Source organism: Abramis brama, assembly GCF_963993115.1.
Source record: "Abramis brama genome assembly, chromosome: 11".
NCBI classification, from domain to species: domain Eukaryota; kingdom Metazoa; phylum Chordata; class Actinopteri; order Cypriniformes; family Leuciscidae; genus Abramis; species Abramis brama.
Window position 1 is genome coordinate 15723350 of NC_139973.1, and position 25160 is coordinate 15748509.

At 35.0% G+C, this 25160-nt stretch overlaps 2 protein-coding genes across 2 annotated transcripts; both read left to right on the plus strand.

Moving 5' to 3' along the window:
• Positions 1-22: 22 nt before the first annotated feature.
• On the plus strand, positions 23-10362 carry efcab7 (EF-hand calcium binding domain 7). Its single transcript, XM_084128310.1, has 13 exons — positions 23-297; positions 642-853; positions 1003-1089; positions 2681-2876; positions 4011-4132; positions 5860-6001; positions 6123-6232; positions 7116-7276; positions 7428-7561; positions 8136-8284; positions 8734-8943; positions 9753-9860; positions 10052-10362. Exons 1-13 carry the CDS (start codon positions 189-191, stop codon positions 10130-10132), a joined length of 1821 nt encoding a protein of 606 aa, XP_083984436.1. The 5' UTR covers positions 23-188; the 3' UTR covers positions 10133-10362.
• A 957-nt stretch (positions 10363-11319) lies between these two features.
• On the plus strand, positions 11320-19806 carry pgm1 (phosphoglucomutase 1). Its single transcript, XM_084128730.1, has 11 exons — positions 11320-11818; positions 13164-13326; positions 14574-14717; positions 14804-14929; positions 15549-15739; positions 16282-16436; positions 16568-16683; positions 17112-17247; positions 17375-17558; positions 18816-18950; positions 19497-19806. Exons 1-11 carry the CDS (start codon positions 11573-11575, stop codon positions 19584-19586), a joined length of 1686 nt encoding a protein of 561 aa, XP_083984856.1. The 5' UTR covers positions 11320-11572; the 3' UTR covers positions 19587-19806.
• Positions 19807-25160: the final 5354 nt, after the last annotated feature.

The window sequence follows — 25160 nt, forward strand, 5'->3', positions numbered from 1 at the left end:
TCCTTTATCTCTTTTAAACTGCGCACCGTTGAGGATGGTTTTGTTTACACATGCCAGCCATGGCAATCAGACTCGATAGTGAACAACATCACCAACCATAAAATAGCCTACAGACTCACCTCTCTAGCTCACAGCTATTATTACAATATGTTTTGATATTTCGGTTGCATGTTGGCAATATTTTCATAATGCAGCGCTCAGAGGAAGAGAGGTTTTATATGGCGTGCAGGGCTGCTTATCTCTCTGTGTTCAGGTCCAGCCTGGTTAATATGACTTCAAAAGATCAGCTGTGCACCGGTGAGCATAATGCATCTCAACACCTTTATATCTGCACGTTGATCTTTAATACAAAGGCTAAATATTATTGATAAGACCAATAAATTGGTCAAACATTATAATTCATTCCTAATTCATTACTTGATTTATAATTCAAGAACAAACAAACATTATATATTGTTGTAGATAATGTAAATTCAAACAATATGTAATATAATATAATTTGCAATGCAAACACCAATACACTAGTCAACATTTAAATATTTTTGAAACTTTCTAGTGATATCTAATGTCAGTACAAAATATTATCACTAGGTTAGGTTAAAAGTCAGTGTATATGATCCATCTCTGCTGTTTTGTCTCAGTTCTTCAGCAAGCAGGTAGAAATCCATCACAGAAAGCTTTAGACAAATATTGGCCCCCAGGAACCAAGAAGCTGAATTTTGATGACTTTGTTGAGATCCTTAAGAAGGAAAAACCAGCAGAACCAGACGAGCTTATGAGAATTTTCAAGAAATTTGATGTGAATTGTGATGGATATATCTCACATGATGAGCTCAGCAGAATCCTTACTGTGGTAAGTGTTAAATCAATGATCTCTTCACAAACTTAAGCTGTGTCCCAATTCAGAGGCGGCTGCATCCTTCGAAGGATGAATTGGGACACAGCTTTATTGTGTGTCTGTTGTAATCATTTCAGGTTTGTATTTTGATTTGTTTGTTTTAGTCTGGTGAAAAAATGTCACCTGAAGAAGTGGATGAAATATTTTCCTTAGCAGATGTCAACAAAGATGGAAAGTTAGACTACGCAGAGGTACGATCTCCAAGCATTGCACAGCAAAGCACTTTTTGTAAATAGACAAATTATAATATAGTTGAGTTGAATTAGCCAGGCTGGTCCCACTGTATATTAAATATCTTTAACTACTATGTTCTAACATTTGAATTAATCATTTGATACAATATTTATATATATAAAATATTTAAAGAATATATATCTGCATGTCATTCATATCTGTAACCCTATTCGGTAACACTTTATTTTAGTGTTATTGTTACTGTTACTGTTACATGTAGACTAATTACTGTAGTAATAACTAAAAATTATGCATGCATATGCAATTATCCCTAAACCAAACCCTCATCCTAACCCGTACCCTATAATAAGTACATGTAGTTAATTATTATTACTCTGTACTTAAATGTATAATTACACTGTAAAACTAACACCTTAAAGGGGTCATATAATGACATTTTTGTAGAAGCTAATATGATTCTTTAGGTTCTAAATGAAAAGTTTGTAATATACTTTAATTAAAAATTCTCATCAGTATTGTAAGAAAACACTAATTTTACCTGGTCAAAAACAGCTCTGTTTTCAGCACGCCGTTTAAGTGCATGTGTCTTTAAATGATAATGAGCTTTGCTCACCCTGCCCCTCTGTTCTGTTTGTAACACAATAACCATAACGCATTGTTCATTATAATCGTGGGATTATGAATTATATTGAGAACGTCGTACATAGAAAACATGCCATAATGTACCCTGAGTGTAAACAGCCGCATTCATCGTGAAGCGTGCAGCAAGCGATTTGCAAAGATTAATATAAATATTAATGTAAAGGTTAATAAAACGTTACACTCACTTCAGTTCTTCTGGAGGTGCAGCAGGAACACGAATAGTTGGTACTGATCCTTTTTTCAGGAGCAGCTTCTTAGCAAAACCAGCTTTATACTGATCCTCGTTTGTAAAGCAGTCTGATGTGTGAAATGTTTCGCGCAAACATGGAAGCATTGACGTTGATCGTGGGGAATATTCCCTTCGAAAACAAACTCAGCCACTGCGTCTTCAGCGGTTCGGATTTAGGGACATCAAAATGACTGCTGTGTTCCTTATTACACCCAAGAACAGAACACCACAATCGCTTAGACGCCATTCTGCTCATAGACAGTGCTCCAGCGTATCAACAATGACGCGCGGACTATGATTGACAGCTCGCTCACGAGCGAGGGCGGGTCTGTGTTGAAACGCTACTGTCAATCAACAATCGTGGGAGGGGTGTCGATTTTGTGACGTCACAAAATCGAACGGCTTGATTTGAGAGATTGGAAAACATATAAGATTAAAAAAAACACTGGATGGATTTGTATCATTTTATGATGGTTGTGTACAGGCTCTGCCAACACACATTTCAATACAATCAACTTGTAAAAGTGCATGTACCATTATATGACCCCTTTAATATAAAGTGTAACCCCCTACTCCTACCCACCGTTAAACCTACCCAAACCACCAAACCTGTCTCCTAAATTTACCAAATAAGCTCAATGTACCTAACAGTGATTTCTAATGTAAGTACATAGTAGTTGAAGACTGTAAAGTGTGACTGTCAGGCTGCTGTTTAGTTTTGCAGGCTTCTCGGGTCTACAGCAGAACAGTGTCAGACCGCGGCACTGGAGAAGCTTGAGGCTGATGCCAAACTGAAGAGGCAGAACTTTGGCAACCAGTTGGAAAACCCTTCACAGAGCTCAGAGTCCCAACCTGAGCTTTCAGCTGCACCGACACAGTCCAGAACAGAGCTGGAAACAACACAGAGGAAAGGTATGATACAGGGTCTGCACAAAATCTAAAAACACACTAACCCCTGGTTTCACAGACAGGGTTTAGATTAAGCCAGGATTAGGCCTTAGCTCAATTAGGACATTTTAGTAGCTTTTATAAACATGGCTGGTGTTCATCTTTAGACAAAACAATGACACTGATATAGTTTAAGATGTGTCAGTGCAAGTGGCTTTCAGTTAAAACAGCTCAAACATACATTTTAGTCTGGGACTATCTTAAGCCTTGTCTGTGAAACCAGGCGTTTGTATATTGAGAATGAGCGTGTTCAGGTTAGGTTTGTTCAGCTCTTATTTACTGGCCAGATTGCACATGTGCATGCACACAAAAGCAAACAGCAATTCTGTTTTCATTCTTCTTAGTGCAGTCTATTGTATAGTAATTAATGGTCTAACTATTGATTTCCCCTCATGTGTGATGAGAAATGGACTCATTTGGATTTGTGCCATACATCATAATGTGAACTCAATAGAGGGTTTGTGTGGGGGAGGAACTTTTAAAGCCTTTTGATTAAGGCAATCATTTGTCATTATTATGAGTAAGTGCAGGGCTAGTGAAGATTTAGCAGAGGATTTGCTTTTGCTTTGTGGTGTTCAACTTTAAAGTCACCATGAAATCTAAATGGACAATTCTTGTTTTTATGATAGAATATTGCAGTGTTTATTATAAATGATTTATCTGTGCCCTTAATATTATATAATTCATGTGCCCTTGTAATCTTTAATCAAAATAACTTCCCCTCCCTCTCTCAGTGACATCTCTTCTTCGATGATGTGTTTTTCGGCGCGAGGGCGGGACAACCTGTCAATCACATGACATCACAACAATAGAAAACCTCAATCATCCAATCAATTCCTGATGGATAAAATCAAGTCCCGCCCTACATTTTCTTCTTATTTGAGGAGCTGTTTCAATTGGATATACATCAAAATAAGGATGAAAAGACTATCGCAACTTCCGTTTCATGTTTAATGTGATTCAAATGCGCAACTTTTTCTTTATTATCTGTATTGTCAGTGCGTTTCTTTTTTTGGACTGCTTTGTGATGCAGCTGTTGTAATAAAGATCCTCATTATAATGGATTCAGCTTATAGTTTCTATGTTTGCATATGACAGACAGTCGCTCCTCATCCAGACCATCATCAGCTCGCAGTCGTCGGTCATCTTTATCCACGGCCATCACCATGGGCACGGGCAGCACTAAGAGTGGCAGACTGGCAGAGCCCAAATCTCTACAGGTACCAACTGCGTTGTAGGAATGCCAGTTTCTTTTGGACTTTGCTTGAAATTTCTCACAGAACTCTGAAGAAGAGATGTAAGGTTTGGGATAATATTACACAATCAAAATATCATTAAATATCATTAAAACATATATTTAATTATTAAACAACTGCTATAAAGATCACAACACAGTTTTAGTGAATTTCATAAACAATTATAAAGAAACCAGAAAAAAGAACACATTGAAATTAAAGTGAAATTTTGAAGTAGAAAGTCTGAAATAGTATATATATATTTTTTTTATTATTTTTTTTTTTGTAAATGTAGGCTACTCCAAAAGTCTTTTTTAATTTACAATTGTTTTAGATATTTTTTTACAGTGTATATTGAACTGCTTAATGAAAAATGTTAAAATACAAATAACCTTTTTATTAATAAAAATTAATGAAAAACTTTCAAATAGTTCTTAAACATACAACCTAAAATTTTAATAAAACAAGTATATCCAATTATTTGTTATCTTAAGTATATTATCTGTTTTACTCTATCATAAGCTTCAATTTTGCCTACAGTACAATCTAAACTTTGTGTAAACTCAAGCGCCTTATGGGCAGCCGTACATTTGCTGTGTTTTTGTTGTATCGAAGCTTTTTGGTTGCAAATTTTCACCTGGTCGATATGAGTGCAGCTCTGCTATTGATCTCCTTCCCTTTGTTTGCACTCTTTTTGACTTTAACCTCAGCTGGTTTGCTTTACCACGGAAAAATAATGACCAAGCTCGTCAAAGCAAAGAGATTGGAAAAAAACAGATGCTCTTGGGTGAAGAAAGTTCTATCGCCTCAGTTCCAGCCTGTTGTATTACCTGAGCCAGGAGCTTGATAATTGGGTGTAGGGATTGGAAAGGGTCAGGTTGTGTGTTTTTATGGTGGCTCGCGGTCTGTGCGCGAGACTTTAAATTACGGAGGTTTCTGGGAGGTGACATGGCAGTGTATTAGTCCAGCCGAGTGACCCATCTCCTTGGGACACTACATCAGGGCCTTTTAAAGTAGACACATGCCTCGGGCGCTTTTCTTCATTTTGATTCGGGGTGGACAAACCACCCAAGTGTTATGATTTGATCCTTAACACGTTTCACAACCCAGCATAAATTCTGGGAGGAAATTGCTTTTGTTGAAGAAGTGTCATTTCAGAACCATGTTTTTAGCACTCGGAAAAGAAGCATAAACCAATTCTAAACATTAAAAGGCCTCTGTGGCACCTGAGGACAAGGTTTATTTCCCAAAACTACTCTCTGATGGGTCAGAAAGGAGGCTGTTTGACTCCGATTTTTTGATTACTTGATGATTTAGAGTATATTTGCTGTAACATTTTAGCTGGACCTAAACAACAGCAGTTAAAAGAGCAAAAAGACTTGCTTTAGACAAGGATTTATGGTTTTCCTCAGGCCTTTTTCTTTTAATTACATTTTTAGTGCGTATAGTATGAATTTTGATGGTCTGCATTGAAATGTATCTTTCTGCATTATAGTAAAAAATCGTGGACTTTGTTTTGTTCCACTCAGGTCTTTGAAGGCCTTTGTTTTAGCAAAGATGTTACAATAGCGTCACCCTGTGGTTGTACCTTCAACTTCATCCCAGAACATTTCTTCTGGAATCATCATACTACAGTTAATGTTTGCTGTTTTTCTAATGAATTTTATTTTATTTTTAATTTTTTGAAACTGTGTTAACACTTATAACACCAGGATTGGAATCATACTCTTATGAGAGGCTGTTTTTATCTGGAGGAAGATGGAACGATTGTTTCTCTCCAGTATCGCCTGCATATCCCAGAGACTACCGGTGTCTACCTGACAATACGGCCCCTCAATCTCAGCCCGATTCCTGGTAAATATATTATACACAGTGTTAAAGACCAAAGTTAATGACGTTACAGATTTTGAGTTATTCAACCTAGAGTAAATAAGCAGATGAGCAATGTGTGTGTGTGTGTGTGTGTCTGCCACAGAGAAGCCTTCCTCATGGATGTGTGTGGACACAGCTCTCTATGTGGTGACGGGGAACAAGACCAAAGAAGATTCAACTTTGGTTTGCTTTACTGAGTTAAGGGATAAGGAGGTCAGTAAAAATATTCTGACATATTTTCTTATCAGCTGTAATATAAGAATGTAATTCTATATTATGAAACATTCTATTAGACAGATAATGTGTGTAAGTGTTAATACATTGTCCCATCTCAAGCTAAACTAATTAATATTAATGGATGTTCATATATAATTATGTCTTCAGAAAAGTAAGGGTTGATTTTAATGCTGATATATTTTTGGCAAATATACAAATTTTTCAATGATCAGTCATTTAAAATCATGGTAACAATATTGATATTTTGATATTGTTCCTCTGATAAACATAACAAAACAGAAAATAAAGTGATTTCACTTCCTAAATGCATGGTGATGGCATTATGAGTTATATTTACAAATATTACATTATCAGGGTTGATACATTACTTGGGTACACAAATCATAACTATAACTTTTTAATAATACATTATGTCAGCTGACATCGGAAAAGAAATGCAACGTGAATAAACACAAAAGGCTAGATTTTACTTTCATATTATGTGAATATTTATTAATACATTTATATTTAAATATTGTTAATACCTCCTCATGAAGAAAGAAAAAGAAAAAAGATTGTTACAAAATTCTATAAATTATCTATATTATATATATGAAGGACACAAATGTAATTTCATAGAATAACTCAAAAGTTATTTATGTGGGACCATTTTTTATCTCATTTACAAAGAAATATATAAAAATATATAATAAATGATATTCTTTATATACAGTGCATATATAAAATTAATTGAATCAAAATACTAAATGGAAAACTACATCAATATAAAGGTTAACATGAAATCCTGCCTTATTGGAATTGTAATTATTACACTGTACAACAGTAAGTAAGATGTATGTTGTGTGTGATTGATGAACAGAAGTTTGTGTGGAGAGGAGAGCTCAATGCCGGCTCATATCTGCTCATGCCCTTCACCACTGGCTGCAGATTGATGAAAAGTACGAGGAAGACCACCACTAAACCTGCTCAGCTAGTCAACCGCACCCAGTCAGGAGAGCTGGAGCTCACCAAAGAGTTCAAGTTAGTCAGTTCTAATATAGGGGGACCCAATAAAAGTCTATTAAGTTTATATTTAATGCTAAATGTTTGATTACTGAATTTAGGTTATTGTATCTATCTATTAGAATAATATACAGCATGTGCAAAGATGCTGTACTGTTTTGTTCCACAGGGCGGCATTGTCTGACATCTTTGAAGTGATCGATTTGGACGGCAGCGGTCTGCTGAGCCTAGAGGAGTACAACTTCTTTGAACAGAGAACCAGTGGAGAGAAATGTGATGAGGATGCCTGGGCCATCTGCAAAGGTTCTTATACAAACACTGTATATAAAGCGGACACATAATCGATCAGAGCTTTTAAAGTCACCATGAAATCAAAATTGACCATTCATGCAGTATTTATTATACATTATCCATGCACATCATCATTTTTTTAAATCATGTGCCTGTGCAATCTTTAATCAAAGAACATCCCCTTCCTCTTGCAACAACATCTCTTCCCTGGGACAACCTGTCAGTCACATGACATCACAGCAATAGCAATCCACAACGATCCAATCAATTCCCGATGGACAAAATCAAGTCCCGCCCTACATTTTTTCTTGTTTGAGAAGCTGTTTCACTCGAATATATGTCACAATAGAGAAGAAAAGACTATGACTAACTTCCGTTTCATGCTGATTGTAATGCTCTCAAAATCTGATGATCCAATTGAATCATTATTGCCAAGTACATTTTCTTGGCTCCTCTGATAAATTATTGATTGAGTCTTCAGAAATGTAATTTATTTTAAAATGACGCTTCCAGATCTTGAACATGTACTGTCCAATCCAAGCCAATAATATGCATTATTTCTATAACAGTATGTGCTCTCCTATAGAGAACTTTGACACAAGGAAAAATGAGTTAACTAGACAAGGCTTCCTAGAGCTCAACCTGATGGAAGCGAATGATCGGGAGGGTGACCCCAGGGATTTGTGGCTCACCTTGGAGGCCATGGGCTACAACCAAAGCTTGGAAATGGTGGAGGTACAAAGGTCTATGAGCCTTACTCGTGAGCAGTGTTGGGGAAAATATTACAATATTGTATTATTCCCTAAAAAAGTAACTAATTGTGTTACTTGGTTACTTTTAATGGAAAATAATGCGTAGTAAGTTTAATCTTTTGCGTTACTTTTTGTCACCTGGGCTGGGCTTGCTTGTTTGTTTTTTTATTTAAAAAAAAGTCTGATATTAAAAAGTCAGATATTTTGTTGTAAATTTAAAAGTAATGCGTTACTTTACCAGTTACTTGAAAAAAGTAATCTGATTACGTAACTTGTAATGCATTACCCCAACATTGCCCATGAGAGAGTCTTGTAATTTCCTATAGTAAAAACTGCAAGGGTTTAAAGAACATGTCCTTTATTTCTAAACAATTAAACACTTTTTTGTGTAAATTTCTCATAGCCACCTTACGTTTTTCTTTATCCCATCAGGCATGTCCATTTGTCATTGAAGTCTACTGTGAGCATGTCAAGGCTTCTCTTCAGGCAGTTCATTTGGATTCTGGGATCAAGATGTTGAATTCTTCTGTACAGAAGTCTATCACATCAAAAGCAGAGGCTAGATCTGTGAAGGGTCAAGAGAATGTCTTGCTTTATACATACAAAGGAGAGAGCAGAATTTCATCAGTCATTGCCAATAAGGTTGGTTGGTTATTGTTTTATGTCACTTAGCTGGTGTTTTTTTTTTTTTTTTTTTTACCCAAATAAGTCTTTGGATTATTGAAAAGGAATACATGGCATCCATCTTTCATTTAAAAAAAAAAAAAAGCCCTTTAAAAATGTCTGTGTAGGCCTCACATTTGTTTGTCTTGTACTTAACATTCACTGAGAATAGCACAAAGTAACTAAACCTCCAGTTGTTTGGAATGCTTTATAGAAAGGAACACTGACCATGAGTAGAATTTCAATATCTTGATCTGCCATTATATAGACAAAGTCAACTGAAAGACACTTAACAGAGAGAAGGGAATTAGATCTGCAAAGAAAACTTGACATTTTGCCATACGTAGTTAGTGGAACTATTTATCTGAAATATACACTATCATTATTAAGAAGTTTATGTGGCTGTAAGATTTAGTTATGTTTTTGGAAGAAGTCTCTTATGCTCACCAAGACTGCATTTATTTAATTAAAAAATAAAAGCAGTAATATTGTAAAATAATATTACAATTGAAATGAACTGTTTTATATTTTAATGTATTTAGCAAAGCTGAATTTTCAGCAGCCATTACTCCAGTCTTTAGTATCACATGATCAATTTAATGCAGCCTTGCTAAATAAAAATACTAATTTCTTTCAAAAACTAAATATTAACTGTCCCCAAAATGTTGAACGGTAGTCTATATAATTCACTGTTGTTAATTAATGATTATAAAATGATTACTGCTGTAATTTCTTTTCACTGATTTTCCCTGTTGTATTCTTGGTATCCATCACTCTCGCTGCTATAGTCCAATCAGAAGGTGACGGTGCACATCAACAATGAACAAAGCAAGAACTGTGTGAGCAGCAGAGGCATGAGTATATTTGCTGTGGAGGTTCCTGCTAGGACTAAAATGGTGAGATACACCATTTTCACTCACAAACATACGCCAGTTTTTTTTTGTAGGTTCAGGATGGGGTGCATTTTATGCTCCATTTCCCATAGAACTAATAAAACTTGATTGAGGATAGTTACATTTGACAGACACTCAGATGGACAATTTAGCAGAATATTTAACACTTGTGCTCTGTTTTGGTCTCTGTTCAGGTGTGTCAGCACGTCATAGCTTCAAATGATCAACAGGAGTGGACTTACAACTGCGTTGAGAGCATCATACCAAGTTTGTGAATGCTGCAGTAACGTTAGGAATTTATTATGATATAGCAGATCATGTAGTGCTTGTAAAATAAATAACATGATTTTGTTTGCTTGTTACAATGATCATTACATGCAAGTTTTACTATAGTTTCAAAAGTTATTATTATTATTATTATTAAGCATTAATTATGTAGTCAGTGAGTTACATTCATGATGTTCGCGTTTTTTGTAAATAAAGCTAATTTATTTTCAGTAAATCTTTTTTATTTGTTTGTTTATGTATTTATCATTTATTTATTGAAATCATAACAAATAATAATCAAGTGCATTTTTTTTTTTTGTGTGTGTGTGGATAGTTTGTTCGGATGGATTGGTTTATGAATGTATTTAATTATATTATTTTATTATTTTATTTATTATTATTTATTTATTTTTCTTTTGTGTTGTTGCACATTTACCCCAGGCCTCATAATGCAATGTAACATACTTCACCTATCACATTACATGTTATATCAGTTTGTGTTTCTTAAACAAAATGTGGCAATTTAACATAAAGTAAGCAATATAAAATACACTAATTCAGTTTTTAAGCATTATCCTGATTTATTGAGCCAGTGAGCATAGTCCAGTTTTAGCAGTCAAACATACAATCCAAATTCCAGAGTGTTACACTTACACACACAGACCTACATTTTATTCGCCCTTGACCTTTAGCACCACGTGTAGATTTAAGCTTCTATTTATAACTTTCAGTCAATTATTTTGGCCTTTGACTTTCACTACTGTAACTGTAGAACAAGACACTAAAGGTCATATGGCATGTGAGGAGTATTTAAAATGCATTCCTTTTCTCTCCATCTCTATCACCAATTAAGTACACTTCTCTTCTAACTTTGTATTCAGGGTGTATATGTTATCTATTACAATTGTTAGAGCTCATATATTTTTGTTTAAAAAATCAGAAAGTGACAGCTACATCTGTTTCTGTGCGTCCAAGACACAGAAACAGAAAGCCATCTTGGCTTTTAACCTGTTTTTCTTTTCTTTTTTAAGAAACCTGCAATATCATGATAACTTGCAAACCTTGCATAATTGTAAACTTTGTTCTGCTTTGAATGAATTCTGGGTGAAACTTGATGCAATAGACAAACAAAACTCTGACCTAGAGTTCCAGCTTTCCCAACATGCTCTTCATAGGGCCCCTACATTTTTTTTTTCCTCAATATTTAGACCTAATAGACCAGTAGGTGCTCAATTGTACAATTGAAAGCAATTGTACAATTAAGCACCTAATGGTCTCTTAGGTCTAAATATTAAGAGAAATTTAGAGGTTGAACTGTCACTTTAAATGTGGGCGTGTCCTTCTAATTGGTGAAAGGCCAATGTGTGTGAGAGAAGCTACGTGGTGAACGCGCATCCCGCTGGGCACCCGGATAGTGAGTGACAGACTGTGACTGCTGCTGCTGCAACATGGTGAAAATTACGGTTATTAAGACCAAACCATACCCCGATCAAAAACCCGGAACCAGCGGTTTAAGAAAGAGGGTGACTGTATTCCAGCAGAATCAGCATTATGCGGAGAATTTTATCCAGAGTATCATTTCCACCGTTGACCCTTCTCAGAGGCAGGAGGGCACCCTGGTAGTGGGAGGAGATGGACGATTCTTCATGAAAGAAGCTATTCAGCTGATCGTCCAGATTGCTGCAGCTAATGGGGTTAGTATTGGCCGAATTTGATTTGCAATTTTAATGCAAAAGACGTGTAGCAAAAGCCATTTCCTTACATAGGAAGACAAAATGACTGTCTATGCATGACACACGTACACTGCAAAGGAGGAAACTTAGTTCAGTTGCAATTGTGCTCTGCTACGCATGCCTTGAAAACTAGTTTACTGCATGGAATAAACGGAAAGGTCAAAATTCTGGCATTTTTTTATTCATACTTCATCATAGTGTTTTCAAGTAACATTGCATGCACATTTATAACGGTTACATGCATATTATTTGAGGGAAATAATGTTAATTATCCACCCTGCGACGTTAAATTCATTCAACGACTCGTTCATATGACTCGGATCTTTTCAATGTACTGGTAGAACCGGTTAACAAAGCCTTTCTGAACCATTCATTGACAAATCGAACTGGACTGCATTTCTAAAGCATCGTAAAACCATTGGCACCAATGGTCTTGAGCTTTTGAGAAATTCGTACACGAATCGAACTGAATCTCAGGAGTGTTTCTCAAGAAAGCAACCCATTGAACCTTGTCATTCGTAACGAACCGTTGAGCTTGTTTATCAGATTACAAGTGTCTTTGACCGATTAACACCTGTGTTAATGAAACATTATCGACAAAAACTCAATAATCAGTAATAAAGTGACTTCAGTTGTATTATGCCAGGGGGACTTCTGGAATACGTAACTGCGTCTGACGTAAAGAATGCGCTGAATCTTTTTTCCGTTTCTTTGAAACGAGCTGTTCAAAAGAACCGATTCGGAACTAATACAAACGAACTCGATGCTCTCTCAAGCTGAGGCTGTTTTGGGACACCTTTGACATTTTACGCTCTGCCAAAAGCAGGAGCCGCTGCGTGGTGACTTCATACCCTCTCATCATGTTGCAGAGCGCATTTAGTTTAGAAAGTATAAAACGTGCAGAAGTGTTTTGTAAGGGTGTAAGGATTTCTTTAACATCAGGAGTCTTGCAGCAACAACCATGACGTGGAGGAGGCGTGCCTGCAGTCACGTCCCGAGCAGTAGTGCTGTATTGAGTAAAATCTGTGCTGTATTACAGAACACAGTGATTACTTGAATCTCTTTTTTTAGTAGTAGACAGCACTAAGTACGTAGTAGTAGCACTAGCCACGTTCTATTAATTGCTAGTAACGTCCATTCTGTAAGTCACAAGGACACATTAATAGGATTGATGTGATGTAAACATTGTACTGGATGGCAAAGTCAAAGTGGTCCTCTCTTATGGTTCAGGGTTCATGAAGTGCATTTCTAAGCATAATCTTGAACAGGAGTTGATTGGTCACTTCTCTCGTCCATGATCCCACAGATTGGCAAACTGGTCATTGGTCAGGATGGGATTATGTCAACACCTGCTGTTTCCTGTGTGATTCGTAAAATCAAAGCCATTGGTGGGATCATCCTGACAGCCAGTCACAACCCCGGCGGCCCCAATGGAGACTTCGGCATCAAGTTCAACATATCTAGCGGAGGTTAAACATATTTTTTATGGCCATTGCCGATACCTTAGAGAACAGGGTGACCGATGGCCTATATACAGTAAAGGCGTATCACAATATGATATCACACTATTTAATTTAAAGATATTAAAGCATCCATAACAATTGCTGAAATTAAATTCATATTCATTTTACATAATATTTACTAAATTATAAATCATTTGAAAATGGAAAAAAATTAACTTGAACTTGATAAAAAAAAAAAAATGAATCTGTAAAATGAACATGTAGCAACTTCCTTCTATCTTGACCTCCAAAACAAATTTAGAAACGTTAACCCTTAAATGCATGAATGTTTTGCCAATCATTATTTCATATTCGTCTCGTCCCGAATCTATAACTTACGCAGACGATCTTTACCTGTCGCAATAATATAAAACTCTCTTTATATTAGAGTAACAATTAAAGAAGAATAAAATAAAACATATTTTGTTACTTTTGTTGAGCTTAGAAGTGTTCATTTTGAGCAGATGTTTTATACAATCATCACTGTCCTCGTCAGAGCTCATTTCCCAGTACATTCAGCATCTGCCTCATATTCATGATCTCAAACATATTCTCAAAACTATCATTTTCAACTTCTTCAAAATCAATATTTTGATGGTTTAGTGCTTCTTCACCAGATCCACTATCAGTGACTGACACTAATATTTGATTCAGTACTTGCTCTGCAGTAAATCGCTGAGCCATTTCAAGTTTTGCTGATGATACTTCCTATTCTTTTGTTTTCTGCCTGCGGTAACCATGAGTGAAACGTCACTTCATCATTGTGTATCAGACATTTACACCTTGTAGAATAAAATTTAATTGCACTTGTTCAGTCATCAAAGATTCAATTATTGTTGTGCAGAAAAAAAATATGCTTACACTATTACACTCCTCGGGTCGTTAGCGACCCTATACAATTATGAATTGGAAAACAGGTCTTCTTTTATTAAAAAAAAGTTGTTATATTGTTTATAATGAATTGATTTGAGGAATACTTAGAAGGTTGATGTCTAACTTTAAAAAATTAATGAGGAGGAGGGTAGTGAATGACATCACGCATCACTAAAGACCTGAGGTATGCGTTTAAGGGTTAAAATAATAGGGGCACTTTAAAAAATGGCAGATTATATACAAATATATATCAGGCTTGGTGACACATCAGTCAACCACAATAAAAGACTGCATTAAATCACTTAAACTTGCATTCAGTTGGTATTGTTTTTCTTTCCCAGGTCCTGCGCCAGAGGGCGTCACAGACAAAATCTTTCAGATCAGCAAGACCCTTCAGGAATACCACATCTGCCCTGAACTCAAGGTGGACCTCTCCACAATTGGGAAGCAAACCTTCGAGGTTGACACGTTCAAGCCCTTTACTGGTACCATTTTTGGAGTCTAACCATTTGTTAGTTATGTAAAATAATTTTTCAGTTCATGTTTGTTAATAATTGTGTATCGTTTGCAGTGGAAATTGTGGATTCAGTGGAATCCTATGCAGAGATGCTGAGAGATATCTTTGATTTTGCTGCTCTGAAGGAATTACTCTCAGGACCCAACCACATCAACGTACGGCTCGATGCAATGCATGGAGGTAAGAATTATAATTCCCAAACAAAAATAAGGTCATTTTGGTGTTGTAGTGAGCCATAAGTCCTCTGAAACTACAAAAAGTATATAATATATTAGCATTAGTGGTAAACTAGTTTTCATACGAGTATCTGAGACGATGCTTCTTTCGTATCTCACGTATCACAGCGTTGATGCGCTCTCTCATTTCATTTAAACGCAGCTGGTGCCATCTTGCACCTCACTTATTGACTGTATTTACAATGAAATCAGAGGACTTTAGTATTAATAGTAGGCCTACGATAATATTACTTTAGTGTTCGTCATTGCCAAAACAATTATTTGGTTGCTTCAATTAAGTATTAGTTTGGGGGTGTACGCACTTATGCACTTAGTTATTCTGTAACACTTTCTATGAAGACCATGCTTATTTAATATAGCTCATTTTATACTTAAGTATTAGTATTACATACTAGCAAAACCCTGCAACAATATTTTTAAGGTATAATTCCAAACTGCTATAAGTAATACCATGCATATGGCTGTGGAGATATTGATTTTAACAAATCAAAATGACCATTTATGACCTATAATGCCTAATTGATAACTGAAGACTGCCTCTTCATGTATTTTTTTTACACTAGTGTTGGGTCCTTATGTAAAGAAGATAGTGTGTGAAGAGCTTGGTTCCCCAGCAAACTCTGCTGTTAACTGTGTCCCCTCTGAGGACTTTGGGGGACACCATCCTGACCCTAATTTAACATATGCTGCTGAACTGGTCAACACTATGAAGGGAGGTGAATATGACTTCGGAGCAGCGTTTGATGGTGATGGTGTAAGTTTATAACTGACATACCATATACACTACCGTGCAAAAGTTTGGGGTCGGTAAGATTAAAAAAAAATATTATAAAAAAAAGTATCTTATGCTCACCAAGGCTGCATTTATTGATCAAATATACATGAAAACAGTAATATTGTGATATTATTACAATTTAAAATAAGTTTTCAGCATCATTACTCCAGTCTTAAGTGTCACATGATCCTTCTGAAATCAGAAAAAATCCTTCAGAAAGTTGATTTGGTTGATTTGGTGCTCAAGAAACATTTCTAATTATTGTCAATGTTGAAAATGGTTGTGCTGCTTAATATTTTTTTTGCAAACAGGGATACTTTTTTTCAGGATTCTTTGAATAATTAAAAATATATATATTTTAAATGTAACATTCGAAGTGATTTTGATCAATTAAATGCATCCTTGCTTATTTAAAAAACATTTGAACAGTGATGTACATTTAGTTACACAATTGAAATCAGCTAGTAACTATTCTCAGGTAAAACCTCGTCATATTTGCCCTCTTGCTGTTCTGTTTGCAGGATCGTAACATGGTTCTGGGTAAGCATGGATTCTTTGTAAACCCCTCAGACTCCGTGGCAGTCATTGGTGCCAACATTACATACATCCCTTATTTCCGGAAGACAGGCGTGAAGGGTCTGGCTCGCAGTATGCCCACCAGTGGGGCTTTGGACAAGTATAATCATCTAAGCACATTTTCATTTTGTGATCTAGCCCTATATTTCACCATCTCAGTTGGTGTATAGCTTTTGAACCTTTAATCCTGCACAACACAATTTATAGCATTTCATAAACTTTATCATACAGTGTGGCCAAAGTTTTGAAGATGCCACTTTATGAGGCACCCACAGGCTGGAAATTCTTTGGAAACTTGATGGATGCTGGCAAGTTATCCCTCTGTGGTGAAGAAAGCTTTGGTACTGGTGAGTAATCATTTATTTTTTTATTTTTTTTAAAAGTGTGTTCGCTAGTGTTATAATTCTTTTAAAATTGTTAAATTATAATTTTTTTTAATTAATTTCATTTAAAAATGTTCTTGTTTCTTTACCCACTTAGGTCCACTTATAATGTATTTATATCATATTATTTTAATTGGTCGTGATCATAAACACACTGGTTTGTAGCGCAAATAGTTTTACCATTGACTGCACTTGTTATTCTTCTAGTTTTTAACATATAATGAATCAGATGTTTTGCACATTCACCAAAAATAACTTACTGCCACGTCGCAAAATAAGGTTAAGTCAGAATATGACCACTTACAGTATGTTTTCATAGTAAATTGAGCTCAAAATATGAAAGAAAGCTTTATTTCTAATTTGACCCCTTTAAAGTCTTGTTTTTGTGGTAGGTTCTGATCACATCCGGGAGAAAGATGGTCTGTGGGCAGTGCTCGCATGGCTCTCAATCCTGGCCACTCGCAAACAGAGTGTGGAGGATATCATGAAAGACCACTGGCAGAGGTTTGGGCGGAACTTCTTCACAAGGTAACTGCAAAAATGATAAAGTGACACTTTGGTATGGACAAAAGTTGAAATCTTGATCTCTGTAGCTTGACTGCCCTCTGCTGGTAGATTTGTTGTTTGATTTGTTTGTCCCAAATCTCTGTTTCAGGTATGACTATGAAGAGGTGGACTCTGATGCTGCGAATAAGATGATTGATCACTTGCAGACAGCAATGTTCGATAAAGCCTTTGTAGGGCAGAATTTCTCCTCGGGGGATAAAACATATCAAGTGGAGAAGGCTGATAATTTTGAGTACACAGATCCTGTTGATGGCAGTGTTTCAAAAGGACAGGTGAGACCGAAACGCGAGACTCCGAAAATAATAATAAGAAGCTGAAATGATTCATCTTCTGGGATGTGACTACTGCTACTGAAGACATAAATGATTAAGTGATCACGTGGTCAGTCCATCACACAATTAGTTTTCTAATTAGCTTCAGGGTGGCTTGATGTTCTGATTTCCATTTGGTCCATATTTATAAACAGTACTAGAATTATGTTTTTCTACAGTCAGCCAAAAAGCTCAGTGTGTCATTATTTAGAAATCACCTGGGTTTGTAATAAAATATTTGTTTGTTATAAATAATAAACAGTAATATTGTGAAATATTATTGCAATTTAAAGAACTATTTATTTACTATATTAAAATATTTTACAATGTAATTTATTCCTTTCATGGCAAAGCTGAATTTACCACAGCCATTACTTTAGTCTTCAGTGATCCTTCAGAAATCATTCTAGTATGCAGTTCTTATTACGATCAACATTTATTATGCGATGTGAGGACTGCTCATAGACCATCTTTCTGCCAGATATGATCAGAACCTAAAAAAAAAAAACAAGACTTTAAAGGGCTTATATGAGAAATCAAGCTTTCTTTCATATTTATATATTTCATATCATAATAGCTTGATTTACTATGACAACATACTGTAACCCTTCTAACATTTCTTATTATAAAGTTTTGCTGCTTAATACTTTTTGTGGAAAGTGATATATATATATATATATATATATATATATATATATATATATATATATCACTTTCCACAAAAAGTATTTATATATATATAATTTTTTTTTTTTTTTTTTTTTTTAAAGGATTCTATGATGAATAGAAACTTAAAAAGAATTTATCTGAAACAGAAAAATCTTCAAGGTTCTTGAATAACCAAGTCATAAATCTCACTACCCTTATTTGGAAAACAGCTGCATTTCTACTTGCATATTAAAATATTTAATATCATATTTATATAATGAAAGTTTATTTACCGATTTTTTGCAGTTATGACTGCCTTATTGTACATTATAAACATCAAATGGCATATTGAAATTCGTTGATTTCTCTGACGACTGATGTCGACATATTAGCCTCATCATGACCTTCATTGTGTTTGAAATATCTCATAAAAATACCGTTCAAAAGAACGGCCTTGGAAACGTTTCGTCTAAACATCTTTCTCGATTTCATGGAATTTTTGCATACTTTCCAAAACGCCGTATCGTATGTTGGCCATCATCCCTGTTTTTCTGTCTTCATGCTTTTTAGGGTTTGAGGATCATCTTCACTGATGGTTCGCGTATCATCTTCCGTCTCAGCGGGACAGGCAGTGCCGGGGCAACCATCAGGCTTTACATTGACAGCTATGAGAATGACTCCCAGAAAATCTATGCAGACCCACAGGTAAACTGATCAAAATCAGTAAAAAAAAAAAATTATTTTTTTCCTCCACAAAATATTTGCTCTCCCACCATATATTACTTTTACAACAACAACAACAAAAAAAAACCTTTTTATTTATATATAATTTATTTTCAGATTATGTATGTATTTTTTATTTTGTATTTTTTTAAGACTTAAATCATCGTAGCTTTAGCGGTAATCAAGTTTGACATGCTTATCCCGGCACATATGTTTGAAGATCCGATTCACTCTGATCAAACTGGATCACAGGAGTATCAGTCTGTCTTAAAGTATCAACCTCAGACATGCTCAATTCTGAGATGTGATGACTTTTTAGCTCCGGCAGTCCTTTTCATCTTGAGTTTTGAGGTTTGAGTTACTGTAGAAGAAAAGGACGTTACATTTTAATTCAAACAAGGAAACTCTACATTCGCACCATCCGTTTTCATTTATGGTGAATCCAAGTCCCTATATTGTATCTCTCATTTTGTGGGTTCCTAACAGTGCACTTGTAACATTTCCATCCCTCTCGACTGTTGTGAACAGGTCATGCTGGCTCCTCTGGTGGACATTGCCTTGAGGATCTCTCAGCTTCAGGAAAAGACAGGCCGCAGTGCTCCCACTGTGATCACATAATTACTCTAAAGCCCATATTCACCTGATCCAGCCCAAACTAGCCCTCACTGTACTCAGCAATGCCTTACTTTATAATTATTGCCATCAGTTTCATACCACAGTCACTATGTGCTCGGTGTGTCCCCTAGAAAGTGTCACGTTTTTGCTGTTCCACATGTACAATCGAAGATCTATATCTACTATAAATAGAGAAAGTATAAAATACAGTCTATGAAATGAATGGCTTGTTGTGATTTTGTTCTTAAGGAAGTCATGCTTCTTTATACACTTTGATTTGTCTTAGGGAGCAAAGCGCTTAACTTGGTTCTGTGTCTGCTAGGTCGATCATATTTAAATTCTAAAAACATCAGCTACATTTTATTCATATACACAGTTTGTCTTTCATTTGAGGCTGAAAGTAGAAACTGTTACACCCCAGTGTGTTATTAGTGGATAAAGACAGGAAGGCAGGGAAACCTGGCTGCATTAAATATATTCCATCTCCCTTTAAGTTAGCACCAGAAATAACACAAGTATCTTTCACAAGGGTTTGACAATTAATATCTCAGATTAGTACCATAATTATCTTTGTAAAACAATGTTTGAAGAGTCCTCTAATATTTTGGGTTAATGGGATCTTTCCCAACTAGGCTTTAATAGGGAATTATTACCATAGTTTGGCTGCTGCAAGAATTCGCGTCACAGATTGAAAAGCTAAATTTATTCATAATATTTTTGGACAGATGGCACTACCTACACAATTACACTGATTTTATAAACTTTTTGTGATCATTTGTAGTTGCATACATGCTAAATATGACACTAAGAATTTGTTCACAGTGGTTTACCAACACACAATATATGCCTACCAAAATGTTATGAATAAATCTGGGACTTTCATTCATTTAAACTTAAAATTATGACAAATTCCAAGGAAAGATTAAGACAGAATGAATGACTCAGAAGTCTTTAAGATTCTGCTCAGTAATAAAATAATCCAATTTGTGACTTGTTAAATCAATTAAAGAGGTCAGAATAATTAAAGGTTACATTCTCTTGCTTCCATTGAAGCACACGAGTTTCTTTTGAACATGGAAATCATATGCATTATATCTGAATATTAAGGAGCCTCTAAAGGGACTTGCTGATAAAAAAATAAATAAAAAAATTAGATGGGATAAAAATTGCATATGCTTTTGGGTTCTCTCGAAAATGTTTCACCCGAGAATCGTAGTTTTCGTTTCGGTTAGCTCTTTGCGAGCGAACGCAACGTTTCTCGGGGGAATGCACAAGTTTTGTAAAAAAATTTCAGAGGAATGCAAAAGCCTTTTTTTCTCCCATCCCATAGTTGTTCCACCACTATGTCCCTTTAGGGGCTCCGTAGTAGGCCTATATAATTTATTAATTGAAATTTTGTGTTTTGTTGAAAAAAGAAAAAGAAAAAATGATATTCATTATATCATTATAACGATATATACAGTATATATGTGTATATATATATATATATATATATATATGTATGTATGTATGTATATATATATATATATATATATATATATAATGTATATTTATTTCTGTATGTCTGTATGTATGTCTGTATTTCTGTATGTATTTTGTATGTATGTCTATGTATTTCATTAGTGGTCTTAAATGTATGGACCCACTGTATATGTAGAGCCTTCATGAACTGATATGTTGTCATCATAAACTCCCGGTCAGTCTATTTGCTGAAATTTCCTTTAATTTAGGTAATATGGGACATGGAAAATCAGGTGCACATACCTGAGAACAGAAACCTCTTTATTTTGAAAAATGTATAAAAAATTGCAGCCTATTTGAAACCTCAAACCTGCATACACACACATACACCTATGATCAAAACATTTCTTCAGTCTTTGTCAGAAATGACCTCAACTTTATTACAACCCATTTATTAGTAGCTGTCAGGACGCCCATCAAACACCTGCTCTCAAATAGTTTCCCACTTGTGCTCTGGGTGAATAAATGGGTGGGACATTTTTTTTTTTTTTTTCCAGAACAGGTTTCCACATTGTAGAAGCCCCCCTATGTTGACATAGCAAGATACAAAGAACGTCCTGCCCGGAAAGTAATGGTTTGCAGGTTTTATTTTCATTGGATGTCATTACATGAGGTAATGGCTATAACAGTGTGTATTTAGCTGTCAGGTTATTATATTTTGAAGTTCTCTTTTAATGTCTTTATTTCTACCACAGCATCTTTATTTAATCTGGAGGTTTAAAAAGATCTAAAGCCCTTAGAGAAGATCACTCATACATTTTAAAAAGATTACTAAAGAGATCCTGTCAAATACAAATTGCAACCAGTGCTTACCTTTTAAACTCTATGTTAAATTATTAAATTGTTCTGGAAATCTTAAGTTATTTTACCCCATTAACATCTGTTTTTCTTTTATCTTTTCTATGGTTACTTATATAATATTTAATACTTTAAAGCTTACTTAAGTAATTGGACAACATTTTTAGAGATACGGAACAAATAAAGTACTGTTTAAAGGTTTGGCGTTGGTAAGATTTTTATGATTTTTTTTTATTTTTATACAAAGTCTCTTTGGCTCAGCATGGCTGAATTTAGTTTATCAAAAATAGAATAAAGCAGCAATATGCTGAAATATTAATATCTATTTTAATATATTTCAAAATGTTCCTATGATGGCAAAGATCATTACTCCAGTCTTCAGTCACATGATCCTTCAGAAATCATTCTAATATGCTGATTTGGTGCTCAAGAAACATTTCTTGTTATCATCAATGTTGAAAACAGTTGTGCTGCTTAATATTTTTGTGGAAAATGTGATTCTTTTTAGGATTCTTTGATGAATAGAACATTAAAAAAAGCATTTATTTTAAATAAAAATCATCAGTAACATCCTAAGTGCCTTTACTGCACTTTTGATCAATTTAATGCATCTTTGCTGAATACAGGCATTTTCTAAAATAATAATAATAATAATAATTCTGTGACATCTTTTTTTGAACATCAGTGAATATGTCCAGAAGCAGCATTTTTTTTTTTTTTTTTTTTCTGTGTAGGTTTCTCGAAACCATTTATTTATTTATTTGTAGCATATAACCTTTTGCTTGCTGCAAGTGTGGAGTTTAGCATATTTCTGTTGCTTTTTTGTTTTCAACACCAGGGTCAGAAAAAGCGAAACATCAACAGGCAAACTGCAGAGAAAGTTTGTTTTCCAAAGTTCACACAGTTCCCCATGCACAGTTTACTCAATGAAAATAAACCGACATCAAGTTTTGATTCCAGTTATTTACTGGACGATGCATGCCATATTAACCCAAGGAAACTGAATTATTCCAAAATATTAGTTCATACATATCATCTAGTGGCATGTCGTTCTTTTCTGCATTCTTTTCTCTCTTTTATCCAGTGGGTGTTTCTATGGTATGATATCAATTACCATGTAAATCTAATAACACAGAAGACAGAGAGCGAGAGATGACCTCTTGACCTAACAACAACAGTGTATTGCTCCATATTGTTTATTATATTGGGCTCTGGATAAAGCCTTATGGAATGTGCTGAGATGCAATCATTGTCAGCAGGTCATGTGTGGGCAAAGATCAGCATGATCGAGTCTAAGTAATCATTCCGAAAGCCAGGCAAAATAAATACGGCAACAGGGTCATGCTGGCACTCTCTTCGCGTCGTTCGTTTTCCTTTTTGAACCCTCACACCCCACTTCTTCCCGAAACACCTACACACACTCGCACGCATGTTTGAATAACATATATGTCACTTGCTGTCTAATTCTCGCTGACCCTACTTCCATATGATCAAACATGACCCCTTGCACAAAATACAATTGCTATCAAGCTGAAAGACTGGGAAAAAATTAATGAGAGACCATTCACCCAAAAGACTAAATAATAATGTGCCCTATTGATGTCATGCTAAACAAGTTTTGTGACTATCACATTGCCTTGATTTTTTTGCTAGAAGCACAAATCTGGTTGATGTCACTGGATGCGGCTGGTATGCACATTGATTCTGTCATTCTTGGACTCTGACCCAGGATCTGTTTCAAAGGGTTTATTTTGATCTAAATGTAAATTATCTAATAGACGTCATTTACAGACCTACATGAGAATGAGGTCACCATCGCGGCACATCTTGAAATACACTCAAAAATGTCTCACCAGACAAACATCAGCACCAGAAATGAAGTCACCAGCAATGCCCTTATTTGGGTGGAACAAACGCATTATCTCTTTGAAAGTCTAAAGACAATTTTTTTTTTTTTTTTTTTTTTTTTGGTGGATTAATGTAATTTTTCAAAATTTGGTGACTTTGTCATGTGGTATAACCATCTAGTTAAAAGCCTTACAACATATTTTCCTTGAAATCATGTGTACACATCTTGGTCATTATTTTAAAAGAAAGTTTAAAAGAAAATTAAGGTAAAAGTATGCTTTACTTTTAAATGAAGAAAGGTACGCTTAAAGTGCGTTTTCTTAATTTTTTTTTTTTTTCTATTTACAAGTGTCTTCTTCAGTTGAGCTTCCTTGGCCACCTTATTAAAAGGGAAAAAAATATTCATTCATAAATATCATGAAGTTTTGGCGAGTCTCAAAGCATGACAACTTGCCTTGTGAAAGCATTTTTTTGGGATTTTTTTTTGTGTGTATTTTTCTAAAAAAGAAATATAATAAAAGATTATATAAATAAAGGTTCCAAAGGGTCTTTCACAGCTATGCAAAAAAAAAAAAGAACCCAAAGAACCATATTTTTTTGTGTAGGAAATTTAATAAAATAATGTTTTTCCAGAAAAAGTGCAATGGAAAGGTTCCATGGATGTTAAAGATTCTGCATGGAACCATCGATGGCAGTTTATTTTTAAGAGTGTACTAATTATTTTCAAGAATTCCATTCTTTTTATGATGATTTTTCCACAATATGATCAGGATCACCCTGATTTTTTTGGCTTTATCCCCTCAGATAATATCAAAATGAATTTTAATTCAGAAATGAAAAACATGCTCATCATAAAAGAGCTGTGTTCTTTGATGTGTATGAATGAATGGATAGGACAAAAAATATGAGTATCATCTGAACCAGGTGAATATCTCAGGGGGAAAAGAATATTACATAAAAGGGAAGAAACACAAGCAACTTTAATTCAGTTTTTTGGGGTATTCAGTAGGAAGCTCAGTAGCTTCTCAATTGTAATTCAAGTGGTTTTATTCCTATTAGCTACAAACCCTAATAACTCCAGAGATTACTCCATTTAAGTTTCAGAACAGAAGGTCCATTCTGAAGAGATCCGCTGTGTGTGTGGAGAACGGCCAAAGGAGATGGACCTTCAAAGTAACCCTCAATCCCCCTGCTCATTACAATTAGATGAGTTTCGCTGTGCATGGTTGCAATTTTAATAATCTTATTTTACTTTGGGAAAATAAAACAGATAGACATCGGAAAGAAAAACAGCCCCATGTCAAAAATATTTCAGCTGCTTTGCTGCTCGGCAGATAATGGTTTCCAAATGTTTAATATTAGATGCAATCACACTGAAGAAAAAGGTACGGCTTTTCTTTTCTTTGAAAA

Bases quoted from the DNA above. Each gene is read 5' to 3' on its own strand.
- efcab7 (XM_084128310.1), top strand. From the start codon at position 189: ATGCAGCGCTCAGAGGAAGAGAGGTTTTATATGGCGTGCAGGGCTGCT. The intron at 4,133-5,859 runs GTACCAACTGCG...TTATAACACCAG, and splicing joins CAGAGCCCAAATCTCTACAG to GATTGGAATCATACTCTTAT. The intron at 6,233-7,115 runs GTCAGTAAAAAT...ATTGATGAACAG, and splicing joins CTGAGTTAAGGGATAAGGAG to AAGTTTGTGTGGAGAGGAGA.
- pgm1 (XM_084128730.1), top strand. From the start codon at position 11,573: ATGGTGAAAATTACGGTTATTAAGACCAAACCATACCCCGATCAAAAA. The intron at 11,819-13,163 runs GTTAGTATTGGC...ATGATCCCACAG, and splicing joins AGATTGCTGCAGCTAATGGG to ATTGGCAAACTGGTCATTGG. The intron at 17,559-18,815 runs GTGAGACCGAAA...CATGCTTTTTAG, and splicing joins GCAGTGTTTCAAAAGGACAG to GGTTTGAGGATCATCTTCAC.